Source organism: Corvus cornix, chromosome 11 (genome assembly GCF_000738735.6).
Source record: "Corvus cornix cornix isolate S_Up_H32 chromosome 11, ASM73873v5, whole genome shotgun sequence".
Lineage (NCBI taxonomy): Eukaryota > Metazoa > Chordata > Aves > Passeriformes > Corvidae > Corvus > Corvus cornix.
Window position 1 is genome coordinate 923,604 of NC_046341.1, and position 24,214 is coordinate 947,817.

The window sequence follows — 24,214 nt, forward strand, 5'->3', positions numbered from 1 at the left end:
AAAGAAAAAGCATACTTAATTCCTTTTAATTTCCCCTACTTCTTGATCCACACCACACATTTCTCTATGGAAAGGGCTGCCCAGGGCACTGGTGGAGTCCCCATCCCTGGAAGCATTCAAAAACTGTGGATGTGACACTTGAGGACACTGTTAGTGATGAACATGGTGGTGTTGGGCTGACACTTGGGCTTGGGGATCTTAAAGGTCTTTTCCAACCTCAACCATTCCATGATTTAGACTTGGGTACAAACGGAGAAGCACTAGAGAACCCAAGGCAGGAGCAGTCTCACACTCCACCCACACCTGTGGCAGAGAGCCTTTGCAGTGTCCTGCCCAGCCCTCCAAGCTCCAGAAACAGATTCCCTCACCAATTCCCAAAAACCAGCCCCAGCAGGAATCCTGTCTGTCCAGGTCTCGGCACAAGAGCACAGGCACAGAAAATGCTACAGAAGGCACAACATGAGGAGCATCTCTTTCCATGGCAGAGCCAGTTCAGCAGTTTTAGCTCATCTGCTCCCACCTCCACCACTTGATCCCAGTGCTCCAGAGCCCCCCTCTCCTGCTGTGACACCACTCCTTGTGCAGCTGCACAGTAACTAGACCAGGAAGGAGAACAGTGTGAGAAAATCCAATCAGAAGTACAATATCCCCATTCTAGATCAGTTTCCCAATCCCATTCATCTTCCAACCACAAACAACAATTGTGCTGGCACGATTCAGAGCACAGTCCATGGGTGAGAACAGACGGTGGGGAAAAGGGGCTGTTCAGACAGCTCTGCCACCGGAATATTCAAATTACACCCTGGGAAGCTGTGAATTCAAAGTCCTCCCCCTACCCCCAGCACCACACAATCATCTTGCAGCAACACATTCCAGAGTTTTGTTTTGAAAGCCAATAAAGGAGGAAGATTCCAAGGAGGAAAGGACATTTACGAGGCTGACGCACAAGTTAAGGAACTTTGGTTGAATCCATTTAGGTTAAGTCAGACTGTCCCGGGGGCAGCTAGAAGAGCTGCAAGAGGTGGGTGTAGGGATCCATCCTTCCCAGGGCACTCAACACAACGCATCCACCGTGGCACCTTCTAGCAGTTACAAAAAAGATAAAAATTGCTACAAAAAGAAGCCAAGTCTGATTTCTATTCCTAAAACCTGCTAGTACCAGTTCCAAAGTTCAAAACTATCTTTATAAAGCATCTTTTCCATCTCTCTTCAATAATTTAGTGACTGTCTTAGTAGAGTTATCCCTGGGATGATGGGAAGAAAAAAGTTCTGGTAGGGAAAAAGAAAAACCACCAAATTCCATGTTTTGTATCACAATTCCCAGCAAACACAACTGGATTACAGTCAGTTCACATTTAAGCATGAAGAACGTTTGAGTTTTGATTATATAACGTTTTTAGGGCAAAAGAGCTATTTATCAGACTACTAACATTCTTCTTGTTGCTACCAAATTCCAGGAAGTCTCTCAGTTTTACAGTCACTCCATTGTGGAAAGCAAAATCCAGGAGATGACTAAAAACTTCTAACTGCACTTGCTGCAGTGCAAAAATGCCATTTTATTAGTATACACACATTATTGGGTAATTCAAAATGAATGTATTAGCTAAACTAATCCCATGTTTAATCAGATTTGGTACCTGACATCTGATGAACTGCTTTAATTACAGGTTTTCACCCTCGCCTACTGCCAACGAAGAGCCAACTTTGCTCTATTTGAATGCTGCAGATGATATTCAACCACAGGACAACCAGCCTCGAGGTTTTAGGTTTTATGCTCCAGTGGTTTTTCTACTACATTACTAATCTGTATGCACATTTGGGTTGGTTTATTCCAAAAAGGACAGTGTGTTATGTAAAGACGGGAAAGAAACATACTACAGCCTAAATATTTTCGGCATGAAGTGATGCATATTTTTTTATATCTCTATTAACTTCTTAGCAGGAGATGCCATCCTTCTGCAATGGTTACAAAGCATTTCTTAATTGATTATACATTATTTAATACTGACTATACATTAGAAGACTGGTTTTAGTCCTTCACACAAGTCAGCTCCTCAGGGTCTGTGGGATGAGCTCCAGCAACAGGCCTTGGAATCCACATTTCCCATTTCTTTCATTTTTAACTGCTACAACCAATATATAAAACATTTAGAGATCCTGTTGCAGAGGCCTGCAAGTACAGTTTCACTATCATTTTAAGCCAACATAAGCTGCTGCTGAAAGAACCAGTCCCACCTCTCCTCAAGGCCAGTTTCCACACGTCCCTTCCTTGAGTCAGCATGAGCCATTCATGAAGACCCACAGCAAACACAGGATACTCACCCCATTAAAAATCATTTCTCCTCCCCTTTTCCTTTGGGAAGGAATAAGGGAGAAGCTGAGTTAATTTCAACACAATCAGTCCAGCTCACTGTGGCCACGTCAGAGTTGGCGTGAGCTGAGGCACAAGGAAAAGAGGAGCACACGACTGCCTGAACTGTGCACGTGGGAATCATTCTGGCTGGAGCTGCTCGTGGAAACACACCTACAGGGGCAAAAACTGGAACATAAAGCATTCAGATACTCAAAGAAAATACTCCCTGTCCCAAGATACGCATAAATGAAAAGAAATTACTCGAATGAGTTATCAGAGCAGTTTACATTATCGACTCACACTGCGGGCTGAGTTTTTATTACCCACTCACACTCACCTGAGGTGTGGGGGCTTTTAGAGTTTTGTTTAACATTTTTTTTACGAGAATATGAAAACAAAACTCTTAACTGAAATGGTGGTGCAAGCCAAAATTTTAACACATGGTGCAGGGACAGTCTGATGACGTAACTCGGCCTGTCCAGAGAAGGGGAGAAAATACAGCAGAAAAAAAAAATCACACTACAAAAAACTTCAGTCACTGGGTTTCCAAATGTAGCTTCACTTTTTTTAATCGGTGCATGCAGACTCTGCCTCTTTAACTCCAACAAACCAAATTTTGTATGTCAGAAACCCCAGTAACCCCCCAGACCACTCCAACCTCAGCTCCTCTCAGAACCTCTGTGCTCCGCAGCACCCATCAGCGATGGCTCCCAAGGCCGGGCTCGCCAACCACACGAACCCGACGAGCACAGGAATGCGATTCAGAGGAGAAGGGACTGGCCCCAGTTCAACCTGGGGCTGGATTCCACCCGCGGGGCGGCTGCGCTGCTAAAAGCAGAGCAGTTATAAGAAACTACTCTCTCTTAACACACCCTCATCATAAATGCATATTTGTGGTTCTCTCACTATGTTCAGACCTTTCCCTTTATCTCATCAGTTGTACTTGTACCCTGAGCCAGAGCACTTGTCCACAGGATAAACTTATCTGTATCTATCTAGGAAAAAAAAAAAAAGGTGCACTGGAGCGTGTTCTGATCAGTCAGAGAACCACTAACACGTTTTCCTAAATCCAGATAAAATCATATTCACAATCACTTCACTACTCATTCTCAAGAAGTATATTCATTGGTTCTAAAGTTTAAATTGCATTTCAACTTATCATCTCCTTGATCTTTTGTTACGACAAAATATGAAAAGCAAAACTTGCTTTAGCCTCTTTATAACCCTTCTCTGCTTTATACACCTCTGTCACAGCATCTCGCTTGGATCAAGCAGCTCATTGTGACCACAACATCCTCCTCTCGACCTCTTCCAGCTCTGAATCCACATCTATGCACCAGAAGAAAAATACACTCTTGATTAATCAGTTTGAGACTCTTTTCCAACCTGAAACACTCAACCATTCAATTAAATACAAAAAAATAAAAGAGAATTCACAGTAAGACTAGGCAGTTCAAAAGCTGTGCTCAATTAACAAGTACTTGAAGCAATTTTGTGACTTACACGGAACATTTTTACACGCTTCCCAAATTTCCAGTAGGATAAATCATAACTTCGATGGGGTTTATCACCTGTATTTATAATTGAACTTCCCTGTTCCAAAATACTCTCCCTACAGCTGGCACTAGGACTGAAACCAACTGGAACGCATTGTGCTGGGTAACCAGAGAGCCTTGAGCCCCTCTAGTAACATCCTAAAAAAAAACTTACAAGCTACCCGTGATAACTTTAAAGAGAGAATCAATTACTCTGAGCAGTTTGAGAGTTCCCAAGATGTGCTTTGATTCATTAAAGTCTTTCTATTTCTTTTACCTTCATCACTTACCAACATACAATTCGAAGTTAATGACCATATTATAGTCCTAAAAAAGTTAAATCTTTCCTGCAACAACATTAAACTGGTTTAAACCTTCACTTCAGGGTAATAAGGGACTTTCCATTTCTTTTGTTGTACAGCCCCAAAATTGTTCCCTCCACCAGCTGTACTGTGGGCAGATATATTCAACAAACTACTAATAAACTACTAACAGGTACTTCTAGTACCACAAACTAACAGTAGTGGCTTTCAAGTCTTTTAAACACGAGAAAATGAGTTAAAAACTCTGTAGTACGTAACACTTGTCCTGATGGACTTACCCATGTTCATGTGCACTTGTCAGAGCTCAAATTCGGTATTATGAAAACAGAAGTTAATTTAATTTACTTTTAAACCCACTTCATCCCCTCCGGGTCCGACTCCCCACAGAGGATGCTGCTTTACTCCGGTGCACGGGGAAAACGCCCGGAGATGCCCCGAGGTCCCGACACCGGGACCCCTGACCCTCCGCTTCTCAACCTCTGGGCCCGTTTTTAACCAAAACCAGGCCATCCCACCCCAAAAATCCGAGCCCTCTTGTTCCACTGAACCGCGTTCCCGGGACACTTTAATGAGCAGCTTTGGGGGCCCCTCACCCGCCCGCGCTCCCCGTTAGTTCCCGCTCCGGGCCAGAGCGTATCCGTCCCTCCGGCCCGGACAGAGCCGGGGCCGGGGAGGGCCGGGAGGAGCGCCGGGAGGGACCCCGGGCGGGCCGCAGCCCCCCGCCGCCGGCCCCGCCGCCGGAACCTGTCGGGACACATTCTTGCGGCGGCCGCGGCCGGGCCAGGAATGCGGCCGGGGGAGCCGGAGCGGCCCCGCGCGGCCCCGGGGCCCCTACGGACGCGCATCCCGGGGCGGGGGCGGCGGGCGGGCGATGCCCCGCGGGGCCCGGGGCGGCCCGGAGCGCGGGCCCGGCGGTACCGGCGCTGCCCCCCCACCACAGCCCGCCGCGGTCACTCACCCTTGGAGTAGAGCGACTTGGGGGACTCGAGGTCGAGGTCGGCGCTGAGCAGAGAGATGAAGTCCGAGGGCATCGCAGCTCCGCGGCCCGGCGGGGGCGAGGGGGCGGCGGGAGGAGGGGGGGCCGGGCCGGGGGGGGGGGCGCGGCTGCCTTCGCCGCGCGCGGAGCGGAGCGGAGACACGGGCCGGGAGAGCGCGCGGTGCGCACGGCGGGGCCGCGGTCGGCGGGGCGGGCGGGCGGTCGGGCCGGGGCTGCGGGAGCGGGCGGCGCTCGCAGGGCCGGTGTGCAGCGGAGCGCGCCCGACGCCGCTCCGAGCCCGCTGCGCCTGCGCGGGGCACGGGAGGGGCCGGCGGGGAACGGCGGCGGCGCGGCCGCTCTGCGCGTGCGCGAGGGGAGGACGGGGACCGGCGGGGGCGGAGCGGCCGCGCGTGCGCAGGCGGGCGGGGTGCGGGGGAAGAGTCTGGAAGGGGGCGGGGGGGTCGCGATGGACGTTCACGGGTTCCCCCTGCACTGAGGGGAGCCGGGGTGAGAGGAACCCTTCAGGGCAGCTCCTGGTGATCAGGGGAACCGGGAGCGCCCTTCAAGGGCAGCCCCAAGGATGGACTCTCAGAGGAGCCTCCGGCGGTGAGGGGGCCGGGATGGTCCCTCAGGGGAGGCCCCGGGGTGATTCATCCCGGGAGACCCCCAGGCTCAGGGGAGCACCCCGGCGTGAGGGCAGCTGGGATAAACCCTCCCGGGAGCCCCCGGGGTGAGGGCGGCAGCACTGGTTGCCCCGAGATCCCGCGGCCGGGGCTGTGCCTCGGGGGGCTGTGCCCGACCCTCCTCGCACGGTGCTGGGAGTCGTGAGGACACCCCGCGGGTCAGGGCCGGCTGTGGTGCCATCACAGCTCCGTCCACCCTCAGGGTTCTGCCATGGAAACCCACAAGGCAGAGCTCTCAAACCCACTGGTGGATATTGTCCCAAAAAAAGAGCTATTTTCAAATAACATGAAAATGCACAAGCAGTGTCAACAGTGCATTATCATTGACACGGGTGGCAGCTGCCTTAAGAAACAAATGCCCCACATGGGGGGAATAGGGAGAACATGAGTGCTGAGTTACTGAGAGGGAGTTTGGGAGTCCCTTTCCCTGAAAGGTACAAGAAGGGGGAGGAGGCGTGGAAAGGTGTCCCGCACAGATGTACAATTACATTTCCAAACTGTCCAAAATCTGCTTTGGAAGTGGGGAAGGGATGGGAAAGCAAGAGGGGTTGTATGTGAGTGGATGGAGGTGCCAGGCAAGTGCTTAAGCTGTGAAAAATGGAGGCGGAAGGAGCTGTGAACAGCTGCCGCGTGCCTCCGGCACCGAACAGGGTCCAGTTTCCCTGGGACACCAAAAGGTTGGCTCCCGTCCCTCCTGCTGCCAGCTCCTTGCCAGTCTGCTCTCAGATCCCAGCGAAATCTCCCTCTAAAAACACTCAGTAGCTTCCATGTGCTTACCGCAGCCCAACAGCCAGTGAATGACCCTTGAGCCCCATGCCCTGCTGGTCAGTCGGTCACTGTGGGATGGCCACACTGGTGCCTTCACCAGGCCCTTGACCACAGTCCCGTGCTTGTGACACCGTTGAATTGATCCTTGGAGCACCAGCACTCTGTTCCGCCACACTCCCTGTCCACCGGGCGCCAGGCAGTGCTCGTGGCATCAGAGTGGGACACGCATGGTGTCCATGGCTTCACAGTCCTGGCAGAGCAGTGGCAGCTGCACGGTGCGTGGTTGGTGGCATCGGTTTCTCTTTCATCCCAGACAAGCTGCTGTAATTCCTGGAGCTGTCCTGGCTTTTCGTCTCCTCTGCCTGTCTTCATTCATGGTGTGGCAGGAGGGCACAGGACTCCAGTACATCTACGGATTTCAGCCCTGTCCATCAGCCATCACTCCTGGTGACCAGCCCCTCCCCAGAGTGTGCCATGGAAGTCTCCAAGACCCTTCCCTGGACAGCGACAGCCAGGATGCAGCCATCCTGGTCCCCAGGAACACTCGTCATGGCACATTGCAGTTCTGCTGCTGTTTCAGGGTGCTCAGCACTGCTCACCCATACATTGTTCAAGTCAGGTATGAGTGCCCTCCTGAGTTAAAGTCTTCCAAAAGGGTTTGCTGTGATCACTGAGTCCCTCAGCAAAACGTCCAGGGATGGGACAGCCACAGCTTCACTGGGCCTTACCACCCTCACAGGGAACAATTCCTTCTCAATATCCCATCTAACCCTGCCCTCTGGCAGTGGGAAGCCATTCGCCCTTGTCCTGGCATTCCAAAGTCCCTCTCCAGCTCTCTTGGAGCAGTCATACTCAGGAGAGCTGAAGGGAAAGGTTCCCCTTTGTCAATCTCAAACCTGACAACTTCAGAAGGAAAGGGGCATTCACCTGTGCAAGGCGGGGATTGCCCTGCCCTGCAAGGGAGGGAGGAATGTCAGTCCATGAGAGGAGAGAGAGCTACTGCTATGCTGGCACTACAAAACTGAATTGTTTGGGAAGCATCCAGGGAAAACAATGTAAGACTGTGCTATACTCACCTCCTGTCTGAGTGATGAGGGAGACAGAGGCTCTTGCAGAACGTGCCATCACCAGATGGGCTGTGGTGGGGAAGGAAAACAGATCTTAGTCCTGAAAGGGAAGTGGTGAGAGACAGAGTGCTCAGGGATGGAGCAATTCAGGATAGAGAAGGTGCCTTTGAGAGTCACAGGAATTCATGGCTGGGCAGTGAAAGGACAGCACCGAGAGCCTGGACGTTGCTGGCCCAGCAGCAGCAGCTCCACGACAGCTGCTGGAGCGTGTTTGGCTGTGAAGGGCTTTGCAGGGTCCTGGGAAGGGCAGAGCTGGGAGAGTACAAATAACAACATAGAATGGGGGGTCAAAGCAGAGAAAAAAGGAGTCCTAGCACTCTGTGGAGTGAGGCAGGAGCAGACTGGCTGTGCAATCCCGCCTGTGTTCACCCAGCCTGGGGGAGCTTCCAAAGCACTGCACTGGTAACAGCTGGAAAGGAGAGAGGCCCTGGTGCTCCCAGCATTCCAAGACAGGGAGACTATGGGCAAAGGCCAAATTTGGAGAATAAATAACCCAATTTTTTGGGAGGACCAAACAGTCCTGGACAATTAGAGTTTTAAAGGATTAAATAAATTATTAGTCCACAGTGCAGCACAGACCAGCAGAACCACACTAAGGCGGGTCAACAAAGCACATGTACAAGGTTTCCTGGGATCCAGTTGGAGCCATAAAACTCCTCTTGTGGGCCCCAGAACATGGAAAAGCCGTGGGAGCAGGTTGCAGTGGTTCTGTGTCATTGAGGTATTTTCTGTCTTTATTCTAAGTTCCTCTTCCTGCAGAAGCAGCCGGATAGCAGCAGGTGTGAGGGGGAAGGAGCCTAAACCAGGATCGTGGGGACAAATTAGCAGGTGCCTGCAGAATATCACTAACCCCGTCTGCGATTCCGGAGCCGACGTAGGTGTTTTATTTTCTAACGGTGTTAGAAAGACTGTCAGAAAATAATTAGGCTCTGTCAACAGTTCCCCTATTCCCAGATTACTTACGACTTCCTGACTCATTAGAGCTGCTGAGGTTGGCAGGAAACCTGTTTTATAGTAATTTCTGTTAGTGGTGTCCCTGGAGAAGAGACAACATGGTGCGGGTGACACCAGCGTGTGACACCAGCATGTGACACCAGCGTGTGACATTGGCGTTGACTTCACCCTCGTGATGGAGGCACTGGGGCCGTCGGGGTTGTGCAGGGTGGTTACTGCTGGCAGGAGACACCGTCCTCCCTCCATCCCCATCCTGATGACAGGGAACAGGACACTCGGTTGCGGGGCCAATGCTGGGCAAGGTCCAGCTTTAAGTGCACGGGATTTGCTGGTGTCCTGAAAATTTGCCTGGTTCGTGACAGTTTTAAAAACAGAGGGGACACGTAAATCCCATTAAAGGGCCTTTCCATTTAATCCTGGAATAAAGCCACCATAGCCTCCCTGTCCCAGAGTGGGAGCTGTGATGTGCAAACACAAGTTGGCTGTGTCAGGACTCTTCTGGGGCCCACTGGCCCCTGAATTTTACCATCTCTGTCTCAGACACCCTGCAAATCCTCTTTGGTGCTCAGAGGAGCAGGACCATGCACAGTACTGACCCTGCAGCACTTGGAAGCAGATTTAAAAATAGTTCTGAAATCTTCTGTTTATTTCTCTGATTTTTGGATCTAATTCCTCTAGATGAAAGATAAAGTTTACAGTGAGACACTGCTTGCCAAGAACACAAAGCCCAACCTTCCTCCTCAAAACTTGCACTTCCCACTCAGTTCATGCCCTTTTTCCCTACATCATCTCAGCTGAAATCCAGGACCAAAGCAGATGTTCCCATTGATTTTCCATGCCCTTTTCCAAAGTCAGCACCTTGCTGACCTCCTGCTCCCTCCTGTGATGCTCCAACCAGGTACTGCTTCCCTGAGGCTGCTGATGGTACTGCGAGATCCATAATCAGGCAAATTTTAAGAGCCTGATTCTGCTGACAGCCACAGGAGTGGAATGTTACATCCTTTTATAAGCAGACATGCAAGTAAGCGACAAATTCTATGGTCTCCATGTCATCTTTCCATTGAAAACAACCCTCCTACACACTCTTCTCACAGAGGTGTGAGCATGGGACTCCTGGGACCACAGGGCAGTGGTGCCGCCATCACACACCACGTGGCTTCTTCCAGGGAAAACCCATGCCCATGGCTGCTCTGCCACTTGCTCATGGCACTTTCTAAGAGATGATTTGGATTATCAGGATGATATAGGCAGCCCTTACAGCTGCCCTGCTGCAGTTGTTAAAACTCCCATTGTAATTACAGCATGGAATATTGTATGGAATCAGGAGCTGCCTGTGCAGTGCTTAGCCCCAAACTGCTGCTTCCCCAAGACCCACAGGGACCATCGGGTCGCTTGGACACCCATGCTGCCGATCATCCTTTGCACAGGCTCAGCACCAACTTCTACCAAGGAAAGATTTCTCCTCTACCAACAGGAAGGCAAATCCCATGTCTGCAGTAGCTCCCCAACACTGGGTATTTGAGCCCTGTAACACGGGGTAACAGGGTATGGAGTAACTAAATATCCCACACCTGCTGGAAGACAGGATCCCTGCACCTGTTTGTTGTACAGCTTTATTGAACACAGCAAACACACAGCCTGGCACCTCCTGCCAGGCAGACAATCTCCAGCTACAAGAAATGGCATTTTGTGGGTGCTTGCATCACGGAACATGCACCAACTGCCCCCCGGAACACCCTCAGACTTCCCACCCCTCCTCCACAAACCATCAGCCCAATTAACAGTTCCATTCTGCGTCATCAAGGAACTTGGGGTGGTGGAGGCAGAAAAGGTCGGCACTGCACTCTTGGGCAGCCCTACCATGCTCACATTAAGCAAAGGAGCTGCCTCCGTGCTCATGTTTCCAGCTCCTCACTCAACTCCTCCTCCTCCGCACCTGAAGGAAGCGGAGCACAGCCCAGATTGAATTCCACCCACAGAGGTTTCTGTGGGGTGAAAGCTGAGACAGCGCCGGCATTGTGCAGGGACCTGGCAGCAAACACGGGCTGTGCGGGTTCAGCATGAGGACAGAGCTTGGCAATTGCCTGTTTTAATCCTTGAACAAAACGAATAAACAAGCTTTGTTAATGCCTCCCTTGTTGCCCGAGCGGTTTCACACCTGTGGGGCCCATCCTTGAGCCAGTCAGAACAGAATGAGAAGAGGTGGCTCCACCACCACCCCAGAGGACACCCGGAAAGCACCGGGCTCATTCCAACCCACCTCCATCCCAGACACTCTGCCCCTTGTCATTAATGGAGAAGTGAGAAGACTTTGATGTGGCTTCTGCAAATGCATCTCAAGCACTTTGAGGTCTTTGAGGAGCTGGCACATGTGCAGACAGAGGCTACTTGGGGTTCCACAAGGCACTGGACAAGGATCTTACCAGCTCCAAGAAGCCCTGGAACAAGACTGAGAATCTCTCCATGGCAATCAATTTCCATTAAGAGGAAATAAAGGTTCCATAGCATACAGGAATCAACAGGCAACTTCCCCAATAGCAGAGGGTCAAGAGCTGATGGCAAGGGTCAGTGATGGCAAGAAGTTATTTAGAGCAACCAAAATGCAACTCAATGTAAAGAGTACCAGGAAAATGGTATAAAAAAAAAAAGTCAAAATCCAGGTAAAAGTGCTGCCTGTGGAGAAAACAGGTGTGTTTCCAGCATCACACCTGCCCTGTTCCTCAGGTGAGCACGGTGCTCCTGGATCCAAACCAGCTGACCTTTGTGGAGTCTTGCACTGCCCTAAACAACCCTGACTCAGCACAGTGATACTTTGGCCAACATGTGCCTTCCAGCTTCAAAACCTTTCCCTGATACGGAATCTACTCTAAACTCCCCCAAACTGAGTTCATAGTTCACAATTTTGTGTTAGATGTGAAGGCAGCCCTGGCAGTGCTCTTACTCCAAGTTCCCTGGCCTTTGCTTTTAAAAAGCAGTGTGTAATTCCACATCCAAGAACAAAACCTTCTGGAGGACACAGTAGTTTTATGGAAGAGAGAAGAAACCCCACAACCCATGGAAGGTTTTCACAGCAGAACCCCGGGGTATCACTGCCCTTTCTGCTGTGATACCAGGGGATGATCAGCTGTGCTGCAGGTTTGGATTGGGAGCCAGTGTCGCTGGCAGAGCCCCGCCAAAGGGTAGTGGGCACCAGGATACCACTTCCCTTTATCAGATCCCTTTATTCCTTTATCTGTCCCTTTGGGCAGATCCCAAAGCCCCAGACCAGTGTGCTGGAAGAGCTGGAAAAGTTCCTGCCTCAGCACAGGAAGCAAACTGTGCACTGTCTGCACTTCAAGGCCAACTGCACAACACACAAAAACAGGGCAAGAGGGAAATACCCTCCTCTATTCCCAGACAAAACCAGCATTATCCACAAATCCCAAATGCATTTCCTTTCCCTTTTCATTTTAGTAGAAGAGACCAGATTTAATTGTTTCCCCCATCTGGTGCACATTCACAGTCCATAAGAATGAGTTTTGTTTCCAATACATGTGTCGGATCATGCCCTTAGGGAGAAAGAAGAATCTGCATTTCCAGGAGCCACATGCCAGTTCCCACTGGCTCTGCCACGCACAGCACGAGAACACCCAAACCAACCAGGATTCAATATAAGTTGTTCACAGGATATACATTCCAAAGGGACAAGTACAAATACTACAAAATGAACAGAATCACTTTTAAAATCCATGTATTTGTTTAACCGTTAAAAACAGACAGGTACAGGAAGAGGTGGCCAAGCAAACAATTCCCTGCTGCTCCAGTTAGTGTTGCCTGCATGCTCTGGGAATGTTCGTGTGGAACCAAAGCTCCAGACATCTTTTCTGGCAAGGGCTGGAGACAACTGGCAGATGATTCCCAACTGTGTGAAGGGCTGAGGCAGAGCCACAGGCCCAGGGCAGCTCTTTCATGGTGTCTGGCTTCACGCAAAGGCATTGTGAGAAAGAGGTTGTCTGGGGGTTATGTCAGAGAGCAAGAGAGAGCGAGAGAGAGAGCATGAGGGACACCACACCAATGCCAGGGAATACTGGAAGTTCCTCTTTCCCTGCCACTGCAAGAGGGGAGTACGACAGGTCTATAGGTCCCAGAGTTAGGACAGAGTTTGGAATTAGCTTGGTCCCACGGATATCAACATCACTTGACAGACTCAGAGCTAAAAGCAAGGCAGGAAAGTTAAGGGCAGCAGAACTCCATGTGTGGCACACATATACTCTCTCTCCCTCTTTTCAGGCTGTCTGAGGCCCCAGCAAGGCCAGCTCAGGAGCTTTTCCCATCCACCATGTAATACCGATACATTAAACCTAAGACCAGTGCTCCGAAGATGGGGATCAGCCATGTCGACCAGAAACTACAGGGAGAGAAAAAGAAACAACAAACTAAAACGTACACACCACAGAAACCACAAGAAAGCATCTAGTTAATAATCCATTCCCAACGTTCATCCCTTGTTACACATCTAGGGAACACCTGGGAGCTGTACCCACAGGGTGACCCCCCAGCCATGGGCACAGGCTGGGCAGGCCCCACTGTCCCCGTTCACAGGCTCTGCCAGCCCCCACAAGAGGCCCAAGCGTGGCCTCGTGCCTTATAAAATAGCAGCTGGATGGCTGAAGTTTCCAGCTTGGCACATCCAGAGACCAATGGGGGGGTTTGCTGTTGGTTTGGTTTTATTTTCCTTAAATAAGTCAGGCTGTAATTTGTGTTGTACAAACAACACAGTTGACTCAAGGATGACAACAGCTACAGCTGTGCCCCAGTAAATCCGCCTTGCTCAGACTCCAGAGGCCACAGGCTCACCCTCAGCAGCCTCCTGAGCAAAACCTTCTGCACCAGCTGCAGGAGACCAGGGCCCTGTGCTGGTTTTAAGGATTTTCAACTAGACAGGCTGATCATGGTAAAATCCTCCGAAACCCCACCCATCACTGCGTTGTGCCACTCCTCGGCCCACAGCGACCACCCAAATAACCCCTGTGGTTACAGGGATGCAGCCACTGCCGTGCAACACCAGCACATGGGGCAGAGAATTCCAAACACTGGGATGCTGGTTCTGCCCAGCGCAGAGCAGACCTGGGCTCACATCCAGCAAGGGAGGTGCATACTCTGGCACTTGCTTTGGGGTATCTGCTTGCCAGGACACTGCAGTACATCCCTGGGGATTTTCCTGCCCTTTGGAGTTAAAATGCAGCTCTACAAACAGAGTCCCAACCTCTCCATGTCTCACTCATATTTTCAGGAGATACTATACCTTGATTGGCCTGAGGATGTCATACTTGGATTCTGGAGGAGGAAAGAGGGAGTTAGCAGGGGAACAAAGAAACATTAAACAAGCGCTAAGAAGACAAGCCTGAATGTGTGATTACAAGTACAGAGGAGAAATAACCCTCCTCTCCCAAACACCCCGTCACCAGTGCGGATGTTTTTGGGGATGTTTGTTGTCATCTTTTCCTCCATGTTCTTTCCATCAATCCAGTCTGTCCCACCCAGTCACCAACTTCATGCTGGAACTTGCACCCCTCTCAAAATAAGGCCTTGCTTATTACATCACAGCTTTGGGTTGGTTTTGTGCTTCCTCCTTATTTATTTCTACGTTAGTGATTCTCTCTCTTGCTGCCATCTTTAAATTACACTGGAATATGATTTTAAAACAGATGTTGCCCTCCAGAGAGAGCCCTCAGCTGTGCATAACGTGCTGGACTTATTGATCAGAACAGAAAAATACTTGAAAAAAAAATATTTAACTCAGATCCAAGGGAGCTACTATCCCTGACTTCTGTGCACGTTTTCAGCATGTGATTCTGTTCCTGAATCGGAGTTGAATCAAACGATAAATTTTAAGGTGAATATGTACATAATCACACAGCTCCATGTTATAACTAAGCATGGGCTTTACCCAGCCTGAGTTATCCTTGATTTCCCTGCTGACATTTTCCTTCTGGATTCCTGCTGCTCTGCAAGTGGTCCTGCTCAGAGGAACATCTCCTGAAAGCCTTGTTGAAGGCAGAGCTGTGCCCTGTCCAGGCCTCCCAGCTCAGCTATCTGTGAGGCACATGTTTACCTCCCAGCTGGGAGTCTATTTATTGCCTTTTCCCTCTCCCCATCCCTTCCAAAGGCATTTTTGCAACACTCTGTCCTGTTCTAGTCCAGGAGTACCTGAGTGTTAAGCAACACCACTGATCCCCGAGGCAGTTAACAGAGAATTCCTGTTTGCCAGCCGGCCCCCAGCCGTGCCGTCTCCTGGCTCGAAGGGAACAACAAGGAAACCAGTTCCGTGGTCAGGACACAGCCAGAAATGAAAAAAAATGGTCTGTGGCTCAAGGTGTGGAAAAAACATCATTGCTGCCAGCAGGGAAAGGGCACAAAAACTCTCTTCCAATTTCACACTGAGGTGCCCACTGAGCTTCAGAACAAAAACAAAGGTAGAATTTGCTTGGGAAATTTATTCATGTGTAGTTTGCGTAAACATAAAGCCACAAGCTCCACAGAAAAAAAAGAGGGGGGAAAAAACCTCCAAAAGACACGTGACATTAAGTAACAGCAGAAAACTGAAATGCTGAGAGCTTACCTTAGAACCTTCCTTATTACGATCATTCTATCGGGAAAAAGAAGAAAGAAGAGGTAAGTGCTGACTTCAAAGGAAGGCTGCAGCCTTTATGAGGGAATTGTTCTGTACACAGGTAATTGCCTGGGCTCAGTTTTCAAAGGAGTCCTTCCTTTGGCACCCAAAGGCAGGCAGGAAGGTGGTGTTTGTGCTCCTGGGAATTCTCACCCTCCTGAGCTCAGAATTACAAGGCAAAGGTGGATTATGCTTCCACCAGCTACAGAGGGAACCCATGAATTCAGCTTAAGTACCCCAATTTAAATGAAGTGAGAAATCTGTTCTGAATGGTGGAAGGAGAAGACCAATTTAGTTCAATTTCCCCAACAGAAACCCTGGACAATAAAGGGACTGCCTAAACCCCTCAACTACTAACCTATTTCACAAGACGTGCCTCAGTGTCTGTGTGTGGGGGTTATGCGAGGGACTCACCGGATGGACCTCTCCAATGTAGTACTGCTTCAGCATTTCCCTGGCATCCGTGGAATGGCCCACATCTTCGAAGCTCTCAGTGGCATCTCTGCCAGCTTGCTCGAGCAACACCTCTTCTCCACCTGGGTGCTGGAAGAGAAGAGTCCAGCTGAGCCAAGGGCTGGATGCAGAAAGGCACTGAGGATGTCATCGGCCTTTCTCCCAACCTGCACCGCTGGACACCTCAACCAACACCATCAATAAAATCTGCCAAAGGTTCAGTTGTCCAACATGTCAGGAATTCACAAGACACCAGTGGAGGAAAGGATATTCTACTTCTTCAGGTACTACTAAAATGATGGTGTTTGGCTGAGTCTGCACACAATGTGCAATACAGAACTTGATCCTGTGTGCAACCACCAGTGACCCAGGGGGAGGAAATCATGAAGTATCACAAAAATTATACTGTTTAATGTCATACACTGATTTCAGAGATTCAGAGCTACAACAGCCAAATCCCCAGGGAGCTCCAGAGTGGCACTGCCACTGCTGTGGGTGGCAGCTGCTCACAGCTGACTTTCAGATGAGATAAACTGACACAAACCCGGGTGTGGTTCTGTTGTCTGTGGTGGGCTGGGCTCTGTCCACTGTCGATGCCATAATTACAGGAACAGACCGGCAATGGAAAGCGCTAACCACAGACCTAGCAAAGGACAATCCCTTTACAGTCTGAGTGTGAACTACCAGCTAATCCAGTTACACCAATAAAGTGGTCACGCATCTCAAGGCACGCACAGGGACTAACCCAGGGCTTCAGGCAACCAGCCCTGAATTGGAGAAGAGATGTTGGGCTGCATTTCAGATCAAAGGACCAACACACCTGCTTGTCTCTGTCATATCCTTCTCCTTCCCACAGACACAGAGCAGTTGCCTCCCCTCCTCTTCCTTCAGTTTGTCTGTTTTTGCTGCCAAAAGTCTGAATATTCCCACCAGGCCATCCCACAGCGTACCAAACACAGGATGGACACAAACCAGCCCCTCTGTGTGCTCCGGTGGGTTGCTGCAGCCAATCCTGCAATCCTCGTACTGCAGCTCTTTATTTGGAATAAATCCCTTTATTGTCCAGGTATGTCACTAAACCAACATGGAGCTTTCTCAGGAGCCAAAAAGGGCAAAGTGGAGGGACACAGTTTGTTAGCAGGCAGTTATCAGGTGGCCTGAGCTGGGGCACCAGGTGAGGCTCCGTGGCTCTTTCCCTGTGCCCAGCTGCAGCTCTTGCTGCCTCTTCTCCCACACCAACCCTCAGGCTCGCTTGATCCCAGAGAAGTCAGACCAGGGACTGTTGGATGTTGTTTGTTCACATTGCTCAGAACAGCTGTCCAATTTCCAGCTAAGATCCACTGAAAAGCTGCCCATTTACCTAAGCCTTCTAGAAGAACTCCTTAAGGTTGCCTCACCAGAAATTTCATATTTCAGACAGGGAAATATCTAATTTTAAGCAGACAACCTTCCTTTCCTAATCATTCACTCTAAAAGGGCAGACAAAACCCTGCAGCAAGAGGGAACATGCAGTGGATCTTTCAGTGACATCCAGTCTCTCCACAGACAAAAGACAAGAGGAAGGATAAAATTCAAGAGAAGGAGAACAGTAAAGTTCAATCCTCTTTACATCTCTGGCTCTGAAGCCTTTCTATGCATTTGCTCAATCCACAAATATTTATGCACATCTGTCTTTCGCTGCAATCTCCAAGCTTAAAAGAGAAAGACCTTCAAAATATTTTGGCATCTCTTATTTCTGAAGGGCTCTGTCCTCCAGACAGCACCGCTGCAGCCAGACAATTCCTACCTTGTCCTACCCCGGCAAACGTAAACGCAGACTATTTGTACAGGAAGTCATTGACTCTGCCACAGAACTTCCCAAAACTTTGCAAAGCTGCAGCTGCTGCAGGAAAACACGGAAACGGTGTTGCAAACTATGGGGGGTGGAAGTACTTCCAGGGGAAACAATGGCTGCAAAATGTCAATTTCTGACAAGAAACAGCCAAAAGCAAACCAGAAGGAGAGAGGTGACAATAAAATTGGGTCCTCCATGTCACTGGACCTTCAGCAGACACAGTGAATAACAGTGACTTGGAACTGAGGGCACGCAGCAAAGGCCTCCAAGAGCACATCCCAAACTTGCACAAGGAGAGAGCCTGGAATCCCCTCCCCACAAACTCCAAGGACCTATCTGCAAATGTCTGGCTGGGAACTGCTGGTACAGACCTACTGGAGACGCAAATGAGCTCAGCAGCACCACTAAGCTTCATGACTAATTAGATCACGGTGTCAGGTTGAGGAGGGATGCAACTTTCATTCCTACTGCCCAGAGTTGAAGAAATAAACCAGGAGAGGGAAGAGTATTCTCATGCAATAATAATGTGCCAGCACCATACAAGCCAGAACCAAGGACGAGCAGCCACCTGGACAAATGATCCCCACATCCTGCACAGCCGGCTGTAAGGCATGGAATGGGTTTTCCAAAACCACTTCTGCAAAGCTGGAGCAAGTCAGCATGAGGAAACCCAGCTGCCTGGTGCTCCTCCTTCTCTTGAAGAACACTATACCTGAAACCAACTGACCGATTTGGGTCAGTGGTGTCACAACCCAGGCTCCTTCCACTTGGAAACTGGAAATGGATTCCTGCTCACACTTATCACGGGGATCGGGAACGGCAGCTTGTGCTGAGACATGGAGCTGTGGGGGCTGCTGTGTCTTGTGGGCTCAGATAACAGACACAGGAGCTTCCTAGAGAAACATGGATCTCCAGACAGTCCTAGTCATATGTGAAAATGGAGATAAACTGTATCCCTCCAGCATAACTGTAAATAAGTCTGTTATAGATTGTGCACAAGTTAAACACTCAGACTTTGATGCCAGAGTGGTGAAGTGTGAGCCTGACAGACCCCAGAGCACTTGCAGGAGGTAGAACTGCCTCCCTCCACCCTCACTCACCCCGAGCACCCAGCCCCTCCTGCTCCAGCCACAGCCTACACGTGCTTTTCTAGACCACTGCAACCTGGAGTAATAACATGTATCCCGGTGTGGTCCAGTTACCCAGATTTGGGAGAAAATAGATCACCATAAGGCTCTCTAGATTTTAAAATAATCCTATTTCATTTCAGGCATTCACAGGCTCTCTGAAGCACAGGAGATTGCATCTCCCAGAAACACCTCCAACACTTCAGTTGCTGTCTTCGCACATCTCCTGGATTTGGTTCATGTTCTTAAAATTCAGTAAATTTTGCTATGTGATACATGTCTTGTTACTCCTATTACACAGTAAATAATGTGAATTGGAAACTTAAACTGGTCTACACTTCCAGCAGCACACAGATTTCAGCTTGGCTGACCTGCAGTGCATAATTTGCAGGAATCATGAAGCCAAATTCAACCTTTTAGTGGTGACTTCTTAAGGATTGCACAACCCCACTCATGTAACGTGCCAGCACTCAGCAATCCCAGCCAAACAATCTGTGAGCAAAGGCCAGGAAAGGCACCCACCAACTCCTGCTCCAGTGACCACACGGGGCCAGGGGGACACACAACAGGGCACCCCGAGTGCTGTGGCTGCACCACGCAGAGCTCTGCAGCACCAGCTCCTCAGAGAACTGCAACTTTCAACCGAGACAAGCACTCCTGGTTCCCATCAGCTGCACGCCGTTCCCCGGCACTCCAGAGGGCAACAGATAGAAAGAGGATTTTTGCCAATAAATTAGGCCTTGATCTACAGTTCCCCTGTGCCAGCGAGGGGTGTGCACAGCATGGTGTTGTGTCAGCCACGCTGGCACAGCTCAACAGTGCCCTTATTCTTCTCCCTTTCCCTTGTCCAAGTAGGTCTTCTCATGTCAGAAAAACACAAATGGGAAAAAGGGCCTGGAAAGGACAGAGTGAAATATCATCTCAGAGTGAAACACCATCTCAAGGTGACACTCAGGGCACTGCTGAACCTGACTTGCTGGAGGGACCAAAGTGTTTTTCTGGGCTCACTTATAAGCCCAAAGGTGTTCCAGGGAGCAGGTCCCAGACTCCTTCTTACAGAGAACACCGAGGTGAAGACTCGACCTCCCTGCAGTGTCCACACTCTGAATCACAGCACAGCGACAAGTGTAAGACAAGACTCGCAGCTCCTGCAACGGCTGTCCCAACCTCCAGCTCATTCTGGCTCTTCCTAAATCCTAACCCAGCATTTTCTTATTCAGAAGCCAGCTGTGAACTGCTTCTCCAAATTTTTGCCTGGTCTTCCCCTGCATCTACTCAGCCTTTGTGCCCCCACAGCTCCCTCCCATCAAGCTGTCCTGCTTCCACCTTGCACATCTCATCCCACCAAACTGCCCTGCCTGGAGCAAAGGAGGCTCAGGGGGTGCCTCTGCCTCTCCACAGCTCCCTGACAGGAGGGGGCAGCCAGGGCAGGTCGGGCTCTGCTCCCAGGGAACAGGGACAGGACAAGAGGAAACAGCCTCAGGCTGGGCCAGGGGAGGGTCAGGTGGGATATCAGGAGAAATTTCTTCCTGGAAAGGGTGGTCAGGCCTTGGGAGGGCCTGCCCAGGGGGGTGGTGGAGTGCCCATCCCTGGGGCTGTCCAAGGAAGCCCTGGATGTGGCAGTCAGTGCTCTGGGCTGGGGACAAGGCTGGGACTGGGCACAGCTTGGACTCCATGGTCTGGGAGGGATTTTCCAACCTGGACAATTCTGTGATTCAGTCATTTTCTGGACACAAAGAAGAAACCAGATTGTGTCAAAATTAATGAATAAATACTGAGAGCTGCAGAACAAGGCACAACCTCCAGTTGCCAGGTGATCACTTGCTCCTGCCTGATGCACCTCCGCCCTCGCCACGGCAGCTCTGTCACTGCACGCTGTGACTCCACAGCACACAGGCTCCAACCTCACGGGCCTGGAGGGAAACCAGAGTTGAATTCAGACCAGCAGAACCAACAAGCTGGAACATGTGCATTTCAGTGAAGTGTCTTCTTTGGAGCTGGTTCAGCCCAACCTCTGTACATTGCCCTGCAAATGCCACAATGTCTTTGCTGTTATTTCAAGTTGGGATAAACCCCTTTGAAATTTTCATAGAACCACAGAATCACAGAATATCCTGAGTTGGAAGGGACCCACAGGGATCAGCAAGTTCAACCCCTGGCCCTGCACAGACACCCCAACAACCCCACCCTGGGCATCCCTGGCAGCGCTGTCCAAACGCTCCTGGAGCTCTGGCAGCCTCGGGGCCGTGCCCATTCCCTGGGGAGCCTGGGCAGTGCCCAGCACCCTTTGGGGGAAGAACATTTTCCTGATCTCCAGCCTGAGCCTGCCCTGGCACAGCTTCATGCCATTCCCTCAGGCATTACTATTTTGTAACTGTTTATTCCCACTCTATTTACAGCTCTCAACACTTAGGACACCACTCTCAACCTTGTCAAAATCAGAAAACAAATGCAGTGAGTCTTGAAGGAATTTTTGTCCCCACATCCAAGGGAACTGGAGATTTGGCAGAAGCTGCATTGTTTCCAAACCCCTGGTGCATGGTCCCTGCTGGGCAGGTAGCAGAGTGGTGGCTGCTGTGTCACTGTCACCTCCTCCTCTGACTTCTGGGGTGTCCCTTCACCCCAGACTTCACATTCAAACTACTGACATGCCCCGATCCCGTTCACCCTTCAAGATGCGGAGTGAGGTACTTTTGAAATAGAAACTTCAAGCGCAGCATCTTGGATTGCTGTGATAACACTGTCACGGGCCTCTTCCACTTCCTTTTGAGTTGCTGCTGCGATGAGCAAATCGCCCATGTAATGTAGAATCATTGCTTGTGGATGCTTCTGTCGCGCTGGAGAAAGGGCCAGCTGGAAAGAAATCTGCCCCTCCCCGTGACCTGCCTGGACAGATTTCCTGGGAAACCTGGAATTGCCTCAGAAGAGCAGCAGCACAACCCCTGCCTGCCTCCGCCTGGCCGCGGCCACCGTGACCCGCCATCCCCTCCCTCCCCTGGAGGTAGAACCGCGGGCATAAGCCCGGTCAGAGACCGCACAGCCCGGCCCGGGGGCTGCCTCAGGGGCACCGCGACCGCCTCAGGGGCCTGCTCGCCCCCTCCTCCTGCACCCGGCCCCGGGATCTCTGTCCCCACGGCACCCCCTGACCCTCCAGGGTCCTCCTCGCCCCTCTCGGCCTCACACGCCACCCCCCAGCCTCTCCCCGCTCCCCTCAGCCCCCGAGGGGCCGGGCCGAGCCGCCCCCACTCCAGGCCTCACCTCCTCCAGGAACCGGGTGACATCGTAGACGCGGCCGTGGATCACCAACCAGGTCTCGCGGCTCGAGTTCCGCTTCCCCACCTCCTCCAGGGTGAACACGGGCGCGGGCCCGTCCCCCCCCGCCGCCGCCGCCGCGGCCTCTCCTCGCCGCCCGCCCTCCATGCTGCCCGGCGCGGCTCCGCGGAACGCGCGGCCCGACCCGCGCCGGCCGCCGTAGCGATGGCAACGCCCCGCGTGGTTTCGGCCGCGCCCCGGGACCAATGGGGAGCGAGGCAGAGGGGGGTGCCGCCGTCTTAGCCAATGGGAGTGCGCGCCCGCGGGCGGGGCCCAATGGGGAGCGGCCGCGGCCAGAGGCGGGAAACAGCGCGCGAGCGTCGCCTCTGAGGCGGCGGCGGCAGCGGGCGGACACGAACCCGCCGGGACCGGCCCCCCCTCAGCCCCGGAGCCCTCAGCCCCCATTCCCCCGATACTGGCTCCGAGCCACCCTGCTACCCTAGTGCCGCCAGAGAGCGCGGTGCCCGTCAGCAGCCTGCCCTCAGCTTTTCCACTGTTCCTTTTGGTTCTTCCTGCGTGTATATAAAATAGATATGATCCCACAGCCCTTTCAACCGAGCCGGTGGAGGTGCAGCACATCCCCAGGTCCTGACTTTTCCCGGGTTCCAAAGCGAAGTTCACATTCAGGTCTGATGAGAAGCGCTGGGTAATTCTCCCTTCGGCAGGGTCACGGTCAGAGGCCGTTTGGAAGCTCAGGGACCCGAGTAACGCATGAGCCTGATGGTTTCCCTTACGAACTGGCATTTGTGGAATGTATTTCCTTGCACTTGCGGCGCAGGTACAAGGCTGGGCAGTGGGTGATTGTTTAACAGCTGCTGAGGAGGCAGAAACGCCGTGCTGTCAGTGCTAAACTGTGACCAGCACTGGCTGAAGGTTAAAGGTGTGCGCAGGGAGAGTCCAGCGGGCTCACAGCTGGGCAGGTCACAAATCCCTCTGCATCCCAAAGGGAGCTCAAGTGAAGTTCTCTATTTTAGGCAAGTCCATACATTCACCTACCCAGATATTGGGACGTTAAAGGCTCAGCCTGTTCTGAAACCTCTCCACAGTCACCTGATCAATATTAAATATTAAATATTGAGGTGCTGCTTCTTTTGATCCTTTCTGTCTACCTTTTCCCAGTCATCAGGGTTCTGTGTGTAACCCAGGAACCTCTGACATGGAAGTGTTTCCAGCTCCTGGTTGTGCTCAGGCATCCCAGCTCTCAGCACCTTTCCAAACCAATGTCTCTCCTTCTAGATCCTTCCCTGCCTGACCCAGTTCCAGAGGGAAGAGTTACCTTTGCTCACATTGGTTCAGAGTTTCTATAATCTATTTGATGGGTTTCTTAAAAAGTGCCTTTGTGCTTCCTTCTCTCCATCCCTCATGCCTGGAGGGTTTCTCTGTGGATTTTCAAAGGGATCTCATTACCCTCCTCCACATTTCCCTTGTCCCCTGTTCCATTGCTCCCTGGTTTTCTGTGGCTCTCCACTGCCTTTCTAAGGCCTGAATGGCCTTGGAAGGGACCTTAAAGCTCCCCCAGTTCCACCCCCTGCCACAGGCAGGGACACCTTCCACTATCCCAGGTTGCTCCAAAGCCTGTCCAGCCTGGCCTTGGACATTTCCAGGGATGGGGCAGCCACAGCTTCTCTGGGAGCTGTTGTCCTGTCTGGTGCTCCAGCACAGCAAGAGCAGAGCCTGGTGACCAGGGGCCCGGTGATTTTCCTGTTCTGTTTCCTGCTGTAACTCCTCCAGAAGGATGTGACAGGCACGAGACCACGGCAACATGCAGATCCTGTTCCCTGGAATATTTTCTTTCATCTGTAATCACTTCATCAAAAGCCATAAATCAGTGAGGGGAGGCTCAAATGCACAAGCACGGCTGCAATTTGTGCCTTCCTGCCCAGTGTTTTGTTTGGCATGTGGAACTCCAAAGCTTTTCCTGAAAAACTGATGATGGCACTACAGGAGGACTCCGTGAACCTGGATAGTGAGGCCACTGGCATTCCTGGTCCTGATTCCTTTTCGTTTATTGGAGACGATGCAGAGAGCAAACCAATCAGTTTATTTTTGTATTTACTCTGGAATTTACCGTTCCAGGCTTGTTTTCCAATCCTGGGTGCTGTTAACACACTCGTGGC

General features: G+C 51.3%; 2 protein-coding genes across 6 annotated transcripts in view; both read right to left on the reverse strand.

The window, feature by feature from the left end:
- NFAT5 (nuclear factor of activated T cells 5) overlaps positions 1 to 5,295 on the reverse strand; it is a 57,077-nt gene extending 51,782 nt beyond the window's left edge. For all 4 annotated transcript variants that reach the window (XM_039558457.1, XM_039558455.1, XM_039558454.1 and 1 more), the window contains exon 1: positions 5,170 to 5,295. In XM_039558457.1, the coding sequence (XP_039414391.1) occupies positions 5,170 to 5,242 (73 nt within the window). In that variant the 5' untranslated portion in view covers positions 5,243 to 5,295. The remainder of the gene's footprint in view (positions 1 to 5,169) is intronic.
- A 7,137-nt stretch (positions 5,296 to 12,432) lies between these two features.
- LOC104691953 (cytochrome b5) lies at positions 12,433 to 22,259 on the reverse strand. Of its 2 annotated transcripts, none has more exons than XM_039558461.1 (5): positions 22,044 to 22,259; positions 15,786 to 15,914; positions 15,321 to 15,347; positions 14,004 to 14,035; positions 12,433 to 13,106 (listed from the first exon to the last, which is right to left on the reverse strand). In XM_039558461.1, the coding sequence occupies exons 1-5, from the start codon at positions 22,203 to 22,205 to the stop codon at positions 13,016 to 13,018; spliced, it is 441 nt and encodes a 146-aa protein (XP_039414395.1). In that variant the 5' UTR covers positions 22,206 to 22,259; the 3' UTR covers positions 12,433 to 13,015. The 2 variants fall into 2 exon arrangements, with proteins under 2 accessions (XP_039414395.1, XP_039414396.1); XM_039558462.1 differs by having other exon boundaries at positions 13,069 to 13,134; positions 22,044 to 22,230.
- Positions 22,260 to 24,214: the final 1,955 nt, after the last annotated feature.

What these genes read in the sequence shown, in the direction of transcription:
- LOC104691953 (XM_039558461.1), bottom strand. Translation starts at nt 22,205, where the DNA reads ATGGAGGGCGGGCGGCGAGGAGAGGCCGCGGCGGCGGCGGCGGGGGGG. An exon ending in GTAATAAGGAAGGTTCTAAG is followed by an intron (nt 14,036 to 15,320) that starts GTAAGCTCTCAG and finishes TTCCTCCTCCAG; the next exon opens with AATCCAAGTATGACATCCTC. An exon ending in ACATCCTCAGGCCAATCAAG is followed by an intron (nt 13,107 to 14,003) that starts GTATAGTATCTC and finishes CTCTCCCTGTAG; the next exon opens with TTTCTGGTCGACATGGCTGA.